Raw genomic sequence first — 16,860 nt, 5'->3', positions numbered from 1 at the left:
CTGAGTATGTCATGCCTCATTACTTTTTTTTTTGGCGGGGGAGGTGTGGGGACGGAATCTCACTCTGTTGCCCAGACTGGAGTGCAGTGGTGTGATCTCAGCTCACTGCAACTTCTGCCTCCCAGGTTCAAGCGATTCTCCTGCCTCACCCTCCCAAGTAGCTGGGACTACAGGCATGTTCCACCAAGCCCAGCTAATTTTTTTTGTATTTTCAGTACAGATGGGGTTTCACCATGTTAGTCAGGATTAACTCTATCTCCTGACCTTGTGATACACCCACCTCGGTCTCCCAAAGTGCTGGGATTACAGGCGTATGAATGAGGAAGAAAAAAGGAAAAGAAGGACTCAGAGGTGATAGCTCTGTGAGACTTGTTGATATATGTGTCATGGTGGTAGATAAGATAAAGGCTGAGTTTCTGAAACTTTACATTTCTGTCAATACCAAGAGGAATTGGGGAATGGGAAGATTTTTTAAAAACTTTTCTTTTTGCTTCATTTTTGATGAATTAGGGCTTCAAAGACTCCCGATGCCTTGAATCTCACATTGGGGCCCAAGAACATGGAGGGTTTGTGGGACATCTGTCTAACTTTGCCAAGACATGGTGCCTGATGCTGGTCACATCTCTTTTTTCTTTGGGCTTGATTATAGATTCACACATGCATTTCAGACATGTAATTCCTCTGGAAATCTCATAAATGTATTGCCAGGTGTGAAAGCCCTGGGCTATAAAACATAAATTAAAAGCAAACATCAAAATTATAGGAATGTGACTCAAACGTTTTTCTGAATTCACAGTGGGTGCCATCAGTTGCTGCAACAAAACAGCATTCTCTTCATAGTTTATAGGTGCTTTGAAGTGACACTGTTCAATATTTTCAGAGACAGCATCTCACCTTGTTCATTGGCATGTGTCTCTCTATTGGGCTCTTCAAAACTTCTTGTTTACTTTGTTTTTTTAGCAGTAGCTACTCTTGCCAAGGTAAAGCAGGAAATTCCCAGGTTACTGGCATAATTAACTCAGAAGCAGAATTTCTGGTTCATCTGTAATTTGGTAAAATTTGTTCCCTGTTTGGAAGGGGTGTGCACCATAATATCTTCTGTCCTAGGATAAAATGACAGCAAATTCTTTAAATAGATATCTAAGCCTCCACTGGCTTCTTCCTATTCTATGCCCCCAAAACATTTCAGGTTTGGGATGTTGCAGAGATCACATGCCATTTAGCTTCAGAGTTGATAACATAAACTGGGTATCCCAATCTATACCATTTTCAGTGTATAAAGTCTGCAGGCTTGGATGTAGAGAGGAATTAAATGAAAATGGGATGCCACAATACACCTACTTGTGGGACACAATTTCTTTCAGTTCAGTCCCTGGAGAGCAGCATAGTTTCACTGCTTTCTCTTCCAGTGGTGGGAGTACTAATAGTACTGCAGGTGGCACTCGAGATGAGAAGACCAAGCCCTGTAGCCAGGATGTGTGTTCTTCAAGGCAAAGGATTCTGCTCGTCCCTTATTCTCCTCCCTGGAGGACCAGAAAGCAATACCATTTTACAAGACTAGGAAAGTATCACAGTTCCTCAAAGCAGGAGATTGTCTCCAAGTGGGTGCCCTTGGAGAAAGGTACAATTTGCGCCCCAAAATTTGGGAAAACAGGGATGATTTATGAGCTATGACTCTAAAGGTCAACCAGGGTTCAGCTGAGTGCGATATGAACTCTCACCTGGGTCCCATAAAGCCACATGGGGTGCGACTGAAGCCTGGTGAGATGCTGAGAAAACAGCTTTCGGAGGGTTTATTTTTGGTGTGTTTGACCTTTTTGTAATTCTCCACAGTCACAGTCTAGTTCTCAGATACCTTTTGTGTTTCCAGAGGATTCCACCTCAATCCCCAGATCTGCCTCTAGCCTGCCTCACTGGTTTTCGTATCTCAAATTTATGGGCTTAGTGACCTGGCACTTCTCTTCACTCACCACTTGACTTGGTGCCTTGCTAGTGAGTGGTTTCTTTGTCATGAGTGGGCTGTTTTAGCATAACAGAGAGCTCCTTTTTGAAAGGGAACAATATTACGTCTGAAAACACAAATTTAGGCTAGATGTGGTGGTTCACATCTCTAATTCCAACACTTTGGGAAGCCAGGGCAGGAGAATCACTTGAGGAGTTTGAGACTAGCCTGGGCAACACAGCAAGACCTCATTTCTACAAAAACAAATTTAAAAAATTAGCTGGGTGTGGTGGTGCATGCTTGTAGTCCTAGCTACTCAGGAGGCTAAGGTGGGAGGCTCCCGTTGAGCCCAGGACTTTGAGGCTACAGTGAGTCATGATTGTGCCACTGCACTCCTGCCTGGATAACAGAGAGAGACCCTGTCTCTTAAAAAAGAAAAGAAAACACAAGTTTATAGAACTACAGACTATCTTTATCAGTCATAGAATGTTTTCTTTGATATTTTTTATCTTTCTCAAACATTCTGAAATCTTTCTACAATATTTTTGTCACAGACTATTTCATTCAACAAGGACATAGGAAAATCAAGACAGATAAGGAGACTAGATGTAGTTGAGTGCTCACGGGGCCAGCATTGGACCAGGCCAGGTCGGGGATTCAGATGAGGGAACCACATGCATGGCAGGAGTGTGGCAGTGAGTAAAACCCAATGGAGAAGAAGGCTTGAGATAAACCTAGAAGAATGAGGGCAACTGAGGGCATTCTAGGTAAGTGAAGCAACAGCGAACACATGCATAGTGCATTCTGGAGATTTAGTAAGCCTTGTGTCTGGACTGGATCTGATAATTCACAGTGTGTAGTAGATGATAATAAGAGAGTACAAAAACTCCTAATTAGTAAATACGAAGAATTCAAATTTGGGATTTTAAGAAATTACAGACCATTGAATTTTATTTTTCTCATAGAATTTTAAAATCCTATCACCTGTTTTATTTGTAGAAGTAAAAAGAGAAAGAAAAAATTCCTTTAAATTTAAGTCGATGAAATTGGAAGCACCAATTTCAACAAAGCAAGAAACTGTGGCTCTGTTAAAAAAAAAAAAAAAAAAAAAGGAAGGAAGCAACAGTTTTAAACTCTTAAGCTTCCTCCAATTCAAAAAGAAATGCTGAAGCTTTCTGGTTTGGAAATTGAAGAGCTTACTTTTTCCCTAAGGCAATATTATCCACTTTCATGGGGATTAAATAACTGCCAAACACTGAGTAGCTCCAAAAGGGATTTAAATACAGAGAATGGACTCAGAGTTTTCCTTCCAAATGCGAATATTTACATCCAAATATGTCAACAAATCATAGTTATTTTCCTCTTCCTGGGGAGCCCCAGGAACCCAAAGAGATGATAATTAAGGAATGAGCCTGGCTCAGGTTACCCTCAGAAATAGGAAGCCGTAACTCTCCTCTCAGGGAGACCACATACTGAAGATGTTATTGGTCAAAGAGACTAACATAGTAAACTCTCACTGCATAGTAAACTCTCACGGTGTCTAATTGCTGGGGATAGAGGAATCCTGAATCACCTGTGTCGCTCAATACATATATGGGTTACATTGTCCGCACACAGGAAGATTATCATGCCTATGACAACTGGAAAATGTGAAATCGTGCAAAAGGCAGATAATCTAGTGTAGTCAAGTGCTGAATGTGAACTTGCAGATCTTCTATATACTTGATCTTTAAACTATGGGACTTATAAATTTGAAGTTATAGTTCCACGTTGGTTGCCAGTGATGTTTCAGTACCAGGAATAGTGTTTGAAGTTGGACATGATTATGGTGTCAAGCAAGATTGGCTTATTTTGCTTGGACCTTGGACCATGTCTTGGTTCCAAAAGCAGCCCTGGAAGCTATTGGCCAGTTCTACCTGCCCCCTCCACTGATTAAATCGGTGTTTATGTTAAATTGGATGATGGATCAGAGAGGAGAAGGGTTTATGGCTGTATAGGGGGATAAATTGTGAGAACCTGAAATTAGAAAAAATGAGCTACTTATTTTTTTTTAATCTCTTTTCCCCATGTTTTTCAGGTTGGATCATTTCTGTTGATCTGTCTTCAAATTCAGATGACTACTTCCTCCTAAATCTCCATTCTGCTATTAATCCTATCTAGTACAATTTTCAATTTCAAATTTTGTATTTTTTTCTTCTAAATTTCTATTTGTTCCTTTTAAACAATTTCTATTTCTCTGCTAAATTTTCCTGTCATTTCAGTCATTCTGGCATGTATTCCTTTAATTCACTGAACATTGTTAGAATAGCTGCTTTAAAATCCTTGCCAACATCTGGTTCATCTTAGCATCACATTCTAATGATTATCTTTACTCTTGAGGATGGATTACATTTTCTCGGTTTTTTTTGGTATATTACATAATTTTGGATTAAATATGAATGTTACAATGTGGAGTCTCTTGAATCTGTTGTGTTCGCCCAAAGAGTGTTGACATTTTGTTCTAGGAAACCACAAAATTGGTTGGACTCACGTGGAAAACTCAGTCTCCTGGGTGTCGGTTAAAATCTGTTGAGTTCTTTTATCTTTAGTCCAGTTATGCATGTGTGTAGTTCAGGATCATCCAGAGATTTGAACAGTTGATATACAGATTGTGGAGTTTTTCCCTCATTAGTTCATTCTTTTCTGGGGTTTTCCTCTTCTTTTCCACATATGCGGTTGCCCGAAATTCTGCCCCCAAGTCTTTGCGTCCAGAAATACTACAGGGTTTTCTATTTGAGTTTTGGCAGCACATGGTGAGGCCTGCCTCCAGGCCAAAAGCCATGAAAAGGGAACCTCATCAAAGGCCCAGTGTCTTCCTCTTGTTCTAAGTGTAGGCTTCTTTTCAAAACCTGCATTCTGTTTTTCACCTTTCAGTGTTTTCAGTTAGTTTTTTAAAAATGTGTTTAATGTTTATGGTTAATGTTTGCGAGATAGCTGGTCCAGTGGGAGCTCATTAAGCCATTCCAGCAGAACTCTGCTAGGAGACTATCGAAGCAGTCCACATTTGAGTGGCGAATACTTGGATTAGTGTAGTAGCATGAACCATGGATATAAGTAAATAAATACAGAAATAAAATATAGGGACAATTTCATGACACTTAGGAGTGAAAAATGAAGGTAAAAGAGACATCACGATGTTAAACCTGAGTTGCTGAGACGGGCGCAGTAAAAGAAACAAGGAAATTGGAATTCTCTGTGTTAATCCACACATACCGTAGACTTGGTGACCTAAACACAGATATTTATTTTTTGGTGGTTCTAGAGGCTCTAAGCCTGAGATCAAGGCACTGACCTCTTCCGTTTCTGTTGAGGACCCTCTTTTTCACTTGCAGATGGCTACATTTTCTCTCTGACCTCACATGGCATACAGATCTTTTAAGAATACTAATCCCATCATCTCAGGGCCCACCCTTATGATTTCATTTAACTAAATTACTTCCATAAAGGTCTATCTCCAAGTACAGTCACATTGGAGGTTAGGGCTTCAACATACAGAATTTGAAAGGAACACAGTTCAGTTCCTAGAACATGAGAGCCTAGTTTTGGGGGTTTTTTTTGTTTGTTTTTTTAAAGATTATTAATTATTTTTGGATTTGTTGAGTATAAGATAAACAATGTACAAGTTGTTGTTGGAGATCTAAGATGGAGCATGGAGAACAGATTATTGATGATAGATTTACAGTGCATCAACATAGAGCTCAGAGCTGAGGTCATGGGGCTGGGTGAGTCTCTGAGGAAGAAAGCAGAGAGCAATACAGAGGATTAAGCGGGCAGGAACCCAGCCATGTGCAAATTCTCACAGAAAGTAAAGGAGGTATAAATCAGCAAATAAACAAGTTGTCAGAGAGAACAGAAGAGAGGCAGGAAAATGAAACAGTGTCAAGGAAGATAAGGAAGAAAAGGGGTTTGAGGAAGTGGTCATAGCACTAAATGCAGTTACAAAGGTCTTATAAAAGGCTGTGGTCAAAAGGCCCTGCATTGGTCAATTAGGAAATCATTATTGACTTTTGAGGAAGCAGTCCAGGTGAGGTGATTGGGAAGAGAGTCAGGTAAGAGAGGTTAAGGAAAAGCAGAATGAAAGTGATTTGAAAGACATGCCTAGAGCATAAATGGGTAGCCAAATCTACAGGGTAATGAATGCAATCACGGACCAGTGAAGTGTCCATATCTTTGCCCAGACCAAATCAAATTCAGCCCTGCTTAGATAGCTACTTCTTTCAGGTGTCTGGTTTATTCTTTCAACAAAAAATCACTGTATTATCAACTCTGCTAAACAATGTTATATACACTGGAGATTAAACAAATAGTCCCCGCCCTCATATAACATCTGTGTTTCTTCTGCTCTCTACCAACTGCTGTTTTGTGCATTCAGATTTTTCTTTAGAGAGCTGGTGCTCACCTGAGCCCGTTCTTTACAGAGCCATCTTTCCTACCCTGTGTGAGCCTCATCAGAGTATACCATATGCTCTTTGGAAGTAGGGTAAGAATTGGATATTTTTTCACTCTTACTAAAGTTAGAAAATGTTGGAGAGTCAATTAGCTTTTTCATGAAAACACCATCTAATCATTTTTTAAATTAGCACCTAATACAATAATGATATGGCCAATTATCAAATGTGTTGTCTTAACTTTACTGTAAGTTTTATTTTATTACAAATATAAGCTCTACATATAAGCTGAGAGTTTAGTAAGCAGTGAACTCTGAATCAGTTAGCCAGGGGCCAATTATAGGCATTAACATGTTTTAAAAGCTTCCTGGTTGATTTTGCCGTGCACCCAGGATTGAGATACTTCGGGCTAGATATCTGTTGTTTTGTGGTGCTGATTTTGTCAAAGAGCCTGGTTCTGAGGTGGGAACAGTAATATAACCGGCCTTTGGGTTGAACTGCCGTCTGCTCTCTGCCCTTACTTTTGGCTGACTTATTTTGGTGTTCTGCCCAACTCCAGCTTAATAAAAATATTATGAATAATCTTAACCCCACAGTAAAGCTTTTTTTTAATCCAGTGCAAATATAATTTTACAGATGAGAAATGATTTTGCCTGCAGTTATCTACTTGCAAATTAGAATGTATTTTTAATTTCTGATGAATCACTTTTCGTGTGTAATACTCATTTTGACTGGCATTAGGTGGCATGGGTTGGTTTTTAGTCAATTCCAGAGTATCTTCTTACATTGTTTTAATGTAAAGAAAATGAAAATTTGATGCTTCTGATCTTTCCTAATACATTACTCTATTGAGAGCAAGATGGAGTATCTGTCTTCTTGGATCCTCTATGCGTCTAGCTACATTCTGGATGTTTGAGAGAAATAATACCATGCAGTATAGTCTCTGCCCCGACACTGAAAAAAAAAGGGGGGGAAGTATGTAGAATAAAAAGACAAACAGCGTAACGAGCTTTATTTTATAACACTGGAACACTGAACTTATCTGTTGAGGTGGTACTAAGTAACATAACAACTTCAAAACCTGGACCTGGCAGGCAGCTAATTTAGCTACTTGAAAATTATTAGGAAAAAAGAGATAGATGTTAAGATTACTGAAACCAGCTTAACACCTGCCAAGTTACATCACTTTTAAAAAAATGCTAGGAAGGGCTGGGCACGGGGGCTCACACCTGTAATCCCAGTGCTTTGGGAGGCCAAGGTGGGCGGATCACGAGGTCAGGAGACTGAGACCATCCTGGCCAACACGGTGAAACCCTGTCTCTACTAAAAATACAAAAAATTAGCCGGGCATGGTGGCGGGCGCCTGTAGTCCCAGCTACTCAGGAGGCTGAGGCAGGAGAATCGCTTGAACCCGGGAGGCGGAGCTTGCAGTGAGCTGAGATCGCACCACTGCACTCCAGCCTGGGCGACAGAGCAAGACTCAGTCTCAAAAAAAAAAAAAAAAAAAAAAAAAAAAAAATCCCAGGAACGCACAAAAGACATCCAACAAAACTGGCCATTACTTTATATTCCTTGGTCTCAGTAGATACAGGAGGGGTAATTTGGCCATGGGAGAAAGAAACAAAGTAATAGAATATGGAAGAAAATGAGGATTGTGAAAGAGTAATTGGCGTTTAGTAGACCCCCAATAAATGCTGGTTGAATGAATGAACAAAATGAAAGAGAAACATACTGGAAAACAGATTGGGCTACAGCAGAGACTTAAATCTGGAAATTTCCTGTTGTGGTATTAAGTATTAAGTTATTGGTGTGCTTATCTTAGCCAGGACATAATTTCACCACTGATAGAGTGGGGACCGCCAAAGGGGGGAAAAAGGAAAGGGAGCTTGTCATAAAAAGGGATGTCAGAGTGCTTTCTCCTGTGTGCTTGATTCTCCATATCGCATTATAGCTCGTGCATTCTTATAAAGGATGACCTAAAATGCTAAAAGAACCCTAGCCTTTCAAAATTCATCTGAATTTTGGGCTCCATGGATATCTGAAAATTAACCTACTTAGGCCAACTTAGGAAATCTTCCTGTTGTCTTCTACTTGGCTTGCCTCTGTTTCTTTACTTCCACCACAATCAATCCTATTTATAAATGGGTTAAGAGCTACGTAGTGCCTTTGATTCAATGTTAGTTGGATACTTTATTAATATTATAGAGTCTTCATTTTGCACACTCAGTGGTCAGTCACTAACTTTAAGGCTTGAATGTTGTTCTGATAATTTTATAAACAGTGTTATTGATGTTTCATTTACATAGCATAAAGTTCACCCATTTAAAGTGAACAAGAGGCTGGCTGTGTTGGCTCATGCCTGTAATCCCGCCACTTTGGGAAGCTACGGCAAGAGGATTGCTTGAGCCTAGAGTTCGAGATGAAACTGGGCAACATAATGAGACCCCCACCTCCACAAAAAATAAAAAAAATTAGCTGGGCATGGTGGCACGTGCCTGTAGTCCCAGCTATTCGGGAGGCTGAAGTGGGAAGATTGCTCGAGACTAAGAGGTCAAGGCTGCAGTGAGCTGTGATTGCACCCCTGCACACCAGCCTGGATGGCAGAGCAAGACTCTGTCTAAAAAAAAAAAAAATTGGCTGGACGCAGTGGCTTACGCGTGTAATCCCAGCACTTTGGGAGGCCAAGGTGGGCAGATCACGAGATCAGGAGATTGAGACCATCCTGGCCAACATGGTGAAACCCCATCTCTACTAAAATACAAAAAATTAGCCAGTGTGGTGGCACAGGCCTGTAGTCCCAGCTACTCGGGAGGCTGAGGCAGGGAAATCGCTTGAACCCGGGAGGCAGAGGCTGCAGTGAGCCGAGATTGTGCCACAGTACTCCAGCCTGGCAACAGAGTGAGACTGTCTCAAAAAAAATTATAGTTAAAAAATAAAGCTCAGTTAATTTTAGCAGCTTTATATGCTTGTACAACAAATAATCACTACCCATTTTACCCACCTTCAGCCCCAGGCAACTCCTGATCTGCCTTCTGTAGTTCTAGTTTTTTTCTTTCTTTCTTTCTTTTCTTTTTTTTTTTTTTGAGACCGAGTCTCGCTCTGTCGCCCAAGCTGGAGTGCAGTGGCGCGATCTCGGCTCACTGCAACCTCCACCTCCCGGGTTCAAGCGATTCTCCTGTCTCAGCCTCCCGAGTAGCTGGGACTACAGGCGCGCCACCACACCCGGCTGATTTTTTTTTTTTTAGTAGAGAGGGGGTTTCACCATGTTAGCCAGGATGGTCTCAATCTACTGACCTCGTGATCTGCCCGCCCTGGCCTCCCAAAATGCTGGGATTACAGGCGTGAGCCACCACGCCCGGCTGTAGTTATAGTTTTCTGTAGCCCTTCATAGAAATTTCATCTGGATGGAGCTGGAATATCTGTTATTTATATTTAATTTAGAAACTAAGTTCACCTTATCAAAATAGGCAAAGACCAGCTAAATTAGGTGGATCTTGTATTTCGTTATAAACAGCAGCAGAATAAATTAATTAAAAGAATTTTCTTAACAGGTGCTAAGACTTTATAGCAGGCCTCATTTGCTTTGCTGAATTGCAACATATTTTCTTTTTGTCAAGTATATTGTCTAGTTTTGAGCTATGCATTACATTTTCTCTTTAAGAAAAAAGAATTTGTATGCATTTCAGCTTCAGGCTTTATTCTAAAGTCTATATTATTATGACTTTTTCTAAAGAATAAATATGTGTTGTGTGAATGGACAAAGACACTTAATGAGCCTTCAAACATTTGTGGATGGATGAATGGATGGAAGATAGCTTGATGACTTCCATATATTTGGGTCTCGGGAAAGTTGTTTATTTCGTAAGTTCTCAGGATGTAGCAAATTAATAAATTGCATATATTTGGAATAGAATTTCATTCTTTGTGTGTTTTTATTTCACAGAAGAAATGTGAAACATATTCTAGCTAGAAGCAAAGCATTACAATGGACGAAGTCCTATGTTTTACCAGAGTTTCCCTATGATGTCAAATGCATGTTAGCGGAGCAGAAGTGCCCGGATCACAGCATGAGGATAAGGATCATTGAGTTTCTTCAGGCCGACATGACTAAGTATCTGGAAGGCTCACTGTGAGTGACAACAGGACAGGCTTGCTGCTTTGGGAAAGGGTCTGTTTCGGAATAGAGTAGAATTCACGTGGAATCAACTCTCTTCAGATTGTGGATGACATATTGGTAATAGGTCCCAAATTGCCCAATATTTGAATCTCTTTTTGTTATGTAGAAAAATGTGAAGAAACATGAGTGTAATTTAGACTCATCTTAAAGGAAGGAATGTGGGCTGCTTGAAGTGAAACATATCCTTCTTGTTTTGGTGAACAGGTACCCCAGCACCCAGCAGTACAATGACGTAGTTAATGCCCTGCTGCAGGCCCACCCTTTCCTGGATGAGGACGGCTGTGGCTTTGTAAGTGACCACCTGGGACCATTCTGTTCATTTCAGACTATCTTAAAATAATAGCCTTGTGTTGCCCAGTAATTTTATGCTTCATCCATCTTTTCTTGATGTCTCTCTCTCTCTCTCTCCCATTCTATGTATCTACGTCTATCTGTTTCTATTTTTCTGACTCTTTTTTTGTCTCTTTGGTCTCTCTCCGACTTTGTTTCTGTCTTTCACTTTTTGTTAGTCCATGCTTCTTTCTTGACTTCACGCGTGCTCTCTCTCTCTCTCTCTCTCTCTCTCTTTGTCTGTCTCCTTGTCTTCCCTTTTTCATAACTTCTTGGTCTCTCTCTGTCCTGTGTTTCTTTGTCTTCTTTGTCTCTCTCCATCATCATATTGCTGCCCTCTCAAAACTTGAAGCTCAGTGTAACAGAGCTGATGAAGAGTTGCCTAGGGCTGAGGGTGGCCAAAATGGACAGTGATTATGGTTGCACAAGCATATAAAGTTGCTAAAATTAACCGAGCTGTTCACTTTAGAATCTTAAGGGTTTTAAGGGTTAGGAAGGGTCTTTAGGAGATGTGACACCTAGAAAGAGAAAGACATGGCTGCACCTGCTTCAGAGCTGTCATCAGGTGTTTCTTGCCTTCTCAGACCCAGTGGAGCTGTTGTCTGGCTTTGAGATCCGGGCCTCCAACCTTACCTGGCCCTGTCACATCTCTGCTGTCCTTATGAAAACAGACCCCTAGGATACTTTGGGGCAGCAGTTCTTTGTTTTTTAGTTTTGTTTTGTTTTGTTTTTTGAGACAGAGTCTTGCTCTCTCACCCAGGCTGGAGTACAGTGGCGCGATCTCAGCTCACTGCAACCTCTGCCTCCCGGGTTCAAGCAATTCTCTGGGACAGGAGTTCTAACCTCTGGTTGCACGTTAGGATTCCTAGAGATTCAGGTTGAATTAATTTGAGGATGGGACACTGTCATTAACATTTTTTAAATTTCCCAAAATTATTCTAATGTACAACCAGGGCTGAGAACGACTGCCACTGACATTTCAACACAAACTTTGCTGTTTGAACTTGCCTATCTCCTGGATTTCAAAGACCAGTGTCTTCATTGCACAACAATGTAAATATAATTAACACTATTGAACTGTACCTAAGAATAGTTAATAAAAAATTGATTTTTGACGCTGTAACTATATGAGTTAAGGAACAATTACAAAGAGCTATAGCTATGTATAGGTAGCTATGTAAAGGTAGACTGTCTGTTATTTCCTGTATCTATATGTCATGTGCATACACGTTGGTAGTCATATCTAAAGAAGACAGATGTCATTTTGTACTTTACTGTCTCAGATGTTTGTGAAAAGATATTTTTTTGCTGTGCTTTCTTAAGGACATGGAATTTCAGCAATTAATTCCAAGAACAACAAAGGATAAATGCCAATATCTATGCATATAAGGACACTTTAAGGTCCTTCCCTCCCTCCCTCTTTCTTCCTTCCTTCCTTCCTTCTTTCCTTCCTTCCTTATTTGTATTTACCCCTCCCTCCCTCCCTTCCTTCTTTCTTTCCTTCCTTCCTTCTCTTTTTGTATTTTAAAGAAAAGGTTCATTATATATGGAGAGAATCACAGAATTTTCTCAATGGGAGAGGCCATTAAAGCTTTTTTTCACCACTCAGACTGAGGAAAGATGTTGTATACCATGTCTGGAAAAATAGTAATTATTGAAGCCAAGATTAGAATTCAGGTATTCTTGCTTCTAGGATGACATCCTTTCCAAAATATGCCGCTGCATATAAAGCATACTACAAAAGAAATTGAATTTTCTCTAAAAAACAAAACAAAACGAAACAAAAACAACAAGGCAACGACAACAACAATACTAAACAAACCTGGCGCCCCAACATTGACAATCATGTCAATATGGCTGACAAAACTGAGTCTCAGAATTTCTTCCACACTCGAGATACATCTACCGACTTAATATCTAATCAGTGTTACTGTGTATAGAACTTGTGGGGTTTTTTTTGTTTTTTTTTTTTTGAGATGGGGTTTCGCTCTGTCGCCCAGGCTGGAATGCAGTGGCGCTATCTCAGCTCACTGCAAGCTCTGCCTCCTGGGTTCGTGACATTCTCCTGCCTCAACCTCCCGAGTAGCTGGGACTACAGGTGCCTGCCACCACGCCCGGCTAATTTTTCGTATTTTTTAGTAGAGACAGAGTTTCACCGTGTTAGCCAGGATACAGCTTGTGTGTGTGTTTTTAAATTTACATTTATTGTTTGAATAAATTACATATTTATATAGTTCAAAATTCAAAAACTACAAAAGGGTATAAATAGAAAAGTTTCCCACCTGCCCTTGCTTCTCCAGCCACCTAATTTTCCTCCCCAGAAGTAACCAATGTTATTAGAGTCCTTCTAGAAAATCTTTGCATATACATAAGCAAATCCATATTGATCTAATACCATTTGACCTTTAGTTTCATGGTTATCAAAGTGAGACACATACAAAGTAACAAATACTGCTTTCTTTGCTCTTGTGCACATTTTATCCACATCTGTTCCCAGTGACATTCACTAAAGACCAGTTAACTGATAAAGAGACGTGTGCAAAATTGCTTAGCAGATTAGGGCTCAGATTTGCATCTGGTGCCTGGATGGATGTTTACCCAAATTCTCCCTGCAAAAGTGTATGAGGTTGTGTTTCTAATGTTACAGTGGAAAATGTACAAAATTTCAGAGAACATTAATGGGAGGCAGGGGTGGAGAAAGAAAAAGAATGCACAAACTTGGTTATTTTTAGGGCTAAGTTTATTTTTAACTCTTTATTTTGAAAAATTTTGGGCCGGGTGTGGTGGCTCATGCCTATAATCCCAACACTTTGGGAGGCCAAGGCGGGCAGATCACCTGAGGTCAGGAGCTCGAGACCAGCCTGGCCAACATGGTGAAACCCCATCTCTACTAAAAACACAAAAATTAGCTGGGCATGGTGGCAAGTGCCTGTATTCCCAGCTACACAGGACGCTGAGGCAAGAGAATCACTTCAACCCAGGAGGCAGAGATTACAGTGAGCCGAGATTGCGCCATTGCACTCTAGCCTGGGGCACAAGAGCGAGACTTCATCTCCAAAAAAAAAAAGAATAAGGACAATCTCTTATATAACCACAATACCATTTTTATACCCAAGAAATTAGCAATAATTGCATAATATATACAATCCATATTCACATTTCTCCAATTTTTCAAAAATGTTTCAAAAACAATTTTTTGCCATGATATCTAATTGAGTATTATGCATTGCATTGGTTATTATGTCTCTTTAATTTCTTTTTGCCTAGACAGTCTCTCAAAACCCTTTTTTATTTTTCCGCATATTTGCTTTTTAGACAAGTCTAGTCCAGTTGCCATGTAAGGTGGTCCACATTCTGCATTTGAATGTGCAAAGGTCTGCTGGTGATGCTGTGGACTGCTTCATATGTCACAACAGGAGGTCTGCAATTTCAGGGTCATTTTTTATTTCTGAGTGGTTGACAGAGAGCTGTCTTCATGTAGAACTTTCTACACCCTCTCTAGCTGGAAACGTGGAGGAGAGGGATGATTATTCTGTAACACAAATATTTCCTACTGAGTCTGCCTACCTGAGGCATCTGTGTAAGTAACTCACGGTGTCAGGCGTATAGCAGATGCTCAGTAAATACTCACTGATTGAATACTCATGTGGAAGATTGTATTTGATTTGTCCTTTTTCTTTTCCTATCAGACAGTTAATAAAGAGAGACAGGAGAGCCTAGAAAGAAGAAATTGGCAATTTAAAAATGTCCTAGTCGTTGATTGCTGTAATACCTCCCACCAGGTTCAGCATGTTTAGAAACCCTTCAGAGCTGTAGGAAACACGTGGGAAAAAAAATGTACTGTACTTGCACTAGTTCATATTTCATGGCTAAGAAAAATACAAGCCGTTCTTTTTGTCTGTTCTGTTGTAAAACAGCAATGGTAAAGTCCAAGCTGGCAAGCACGCCTGTGGGAGGTGATAAGGCATCTCTGACTCATGCATACCCGGGAGCTTAATCAGTGCTGCAGCCGTACTCCAGCCCTCAACCACTGCCTTTCTTACTAGGGCTGTTGAAGGACTTTACAAACAGCACTTGAGTTTACAGATATCTTCAATGAGTAACTACTCACTTGAGTCTCCCAAAAAGCCAGTGCACTTAATAGGACATATCTTATTTTTCTGTTTTATAGTTGAAGAAACTGAAATTAAGAGGGGTTACTTGGCTAATATGTATTCAGGCTAGCTACTTGGACCTGCAGTCTTCCCAACTTAGGCTATGGTGCATTCAGGGATTACTCTTATTGGGACTTACAAACCATGTAACTAGGAATAGCAAAATCTAAGTGCCAAACATTTGGCTAATGTTATTTTGGTGGCATCCCATTTGACCTGTGAAGAAATAGAGCTTAGAAAATATGCCCAAAGCCACTCAGTGACATACCACTCTCTCTCATGGCCAGGGCTCAGAGGGAAACACAGGCCTATATGCCTGCAAGGGAATTTTTTTTTTTTTCCTTGCCTGAACTCACTGTGGGGATCTATTCAAGCACATGACATTGCAGGGGAGATGAGCAGCAGAAGCAGTCCTAAGTCACTGACTTCAAGAAGGGTTGAGCCAGCCGGGTGTGGCAGCTCATGCTTGTAATCCCAGCACTTTGGGAGGCCGAGAAGGGTGGGTCACCTGAGGTCGGGAGTTTGAGACCAGCCTGACAAACACGGAGAAACCTCGTCTCTACTAAAAATACAAAAAATTAGCTGAGCGTGGTGGCGCCTGTCTGTAATCCCAGCTACTCAGGAGGCTGAGGCAAGAGAATCGCTAGAGCCCAGGAAGTGGAGGTTACAGTGAGCCGAGATTGTGCCATTGCACTCCAGCCTGAGCAACAAGAGTGAAACTCTGTCTCAAAAAAAAATAAAATAAATAAAAGAAGAAGCAGCGTTGGGCCACCACTCATGCAGTGAGTTAGTTACCAGCTAAGCACTGCCAAGACTCAGAGTCTTGCTTCTGGTCTGTCCTGTTGACATCTGCATCTCCTGCTTCATAGAGTATTGACACAAGGTATCAAACATTTATAGTTTCCAGCATGCATGAAGCACTATGCTGGACTTGGTGGGCAAAGCAGGCATGAGCCTTTCTTTGTGTGCTTATAGCCTAGAGGGAGGGAGGGAGGGAGGGAGAGAGGGAAGGAAGGAAGGAAGGAAGAAAGGAAGGAAGGCAGGCAAAGGAAAATAAAAGAAAAAAAAAAAAGAAGTAGAAATAAAAACAGACAAAGTGTCACATAGATGAGGGTAGATTACCACTGTGGTAAGTGCCAGTGAAGAAAGGGGAGCTCCAATGCCAAGCTGTTACAGAGGCCAGAGGAGGCTTCCATGAAGCACAGGCTGAGCTGAGACCCGAAGGCAAAGCAAGGGTCAACTACATACCAGCTAGGTGTGGGAAGAGAGGGATAAAGCTTTCCAGGCCCAAACTGAAGGCCCAGCAGTGGAAGAGATGTTGGCATATTGAGGAAGAAGTCCAGGGGTGCTTCCTAGGTGTTGTCCATGTCTCTGGTCTCACAAAAACTCCACATGCCAGATAGATCCTTCCAGAGCTCAAATCTGACCATTCACTCTCCCAACTCAACATGGCCTAGGAATACTTCCTATCCTGGCTGTTCTGATGAATTCTCTATAGAGCTTTAAAAAATACAGACATCTGGGCTCCATTCCAATCTCCCGAACCAGCATCTGTGTAGTCTCGAGCAGTAGCAAGCAGCAGCATCGCATGGGAACTTGGAAGAAAAGGACACTCTCAGCCTACCCCTGACCTCAAAATCAGAGACGCTGAGAGTGGGGCTCAGCAAACTGTACTCTAACAGGTCCTCCAGGAATTGATTCAGGCTAAATTTTGAGAACCATTGCTTTAGAGGAAAGACCAAGGGCAAAAGTTGCTATGAGGTACTAATATAGCCTGTCTACAGAGACAGATTTAAGATCTGGTTCAGGATTACACTGAGGCTCCTTAAT

The 16,860-nt window shown here is 41.0% G+C and overlaps 1 protein-coding gene across 7 annotated transcripts in view; it reads left to right on the top strand.

Moving 5' to 3' along the window:
- Nucleotides 1-16,860, top strand: part of SAMD3 (sterile alpha motif domain containing 3) — a 66,996-nt gene that overhangs the window by 16,929 nt on the left and 33,207 nt on the right. For 6 of the 7 annotated variants that reach the window (XM_045391540.3, XM_065543392.2, XM_065543389.2 and 3 more), the window contains 2 exons: nucleotides 10,313-10,498; nucleotides 10,751-10,835. In XM_045391540.3, the coding sequence (XP_045247475.2) occupies nucleotides 10,313-10,498; nucleotides 10,751-10,835 (271 nt within the window). The remainder of the gene's footprint in view (nucleotides 1-10,312; nucleotides 10,499-10,750; nucleotides 10,836-16,860) is intronic. The other variant, XM_065543390.2, reaches the window with a different exon arrangement.

This window comes from Macaca fascicularis, chromosome 4 (assembly GCF_037993035.2).
Source record: "Macaca fascicularis isolate 582-1 chromosome 4, T2T-MFA8v1.1".
In the NCBI taxonomy this organism is placed as follows: Eukaryota; Metazoa; Chordata; class Mammalia; order Primates; family Cercopithecidae; genus Macaca; species Macaca fascicularis.
The sequence above is the reverse complement of the archived record's forward strand: the minus strand, read 5'-3'. Positions and strand labels throughout refer to the sequence as shown.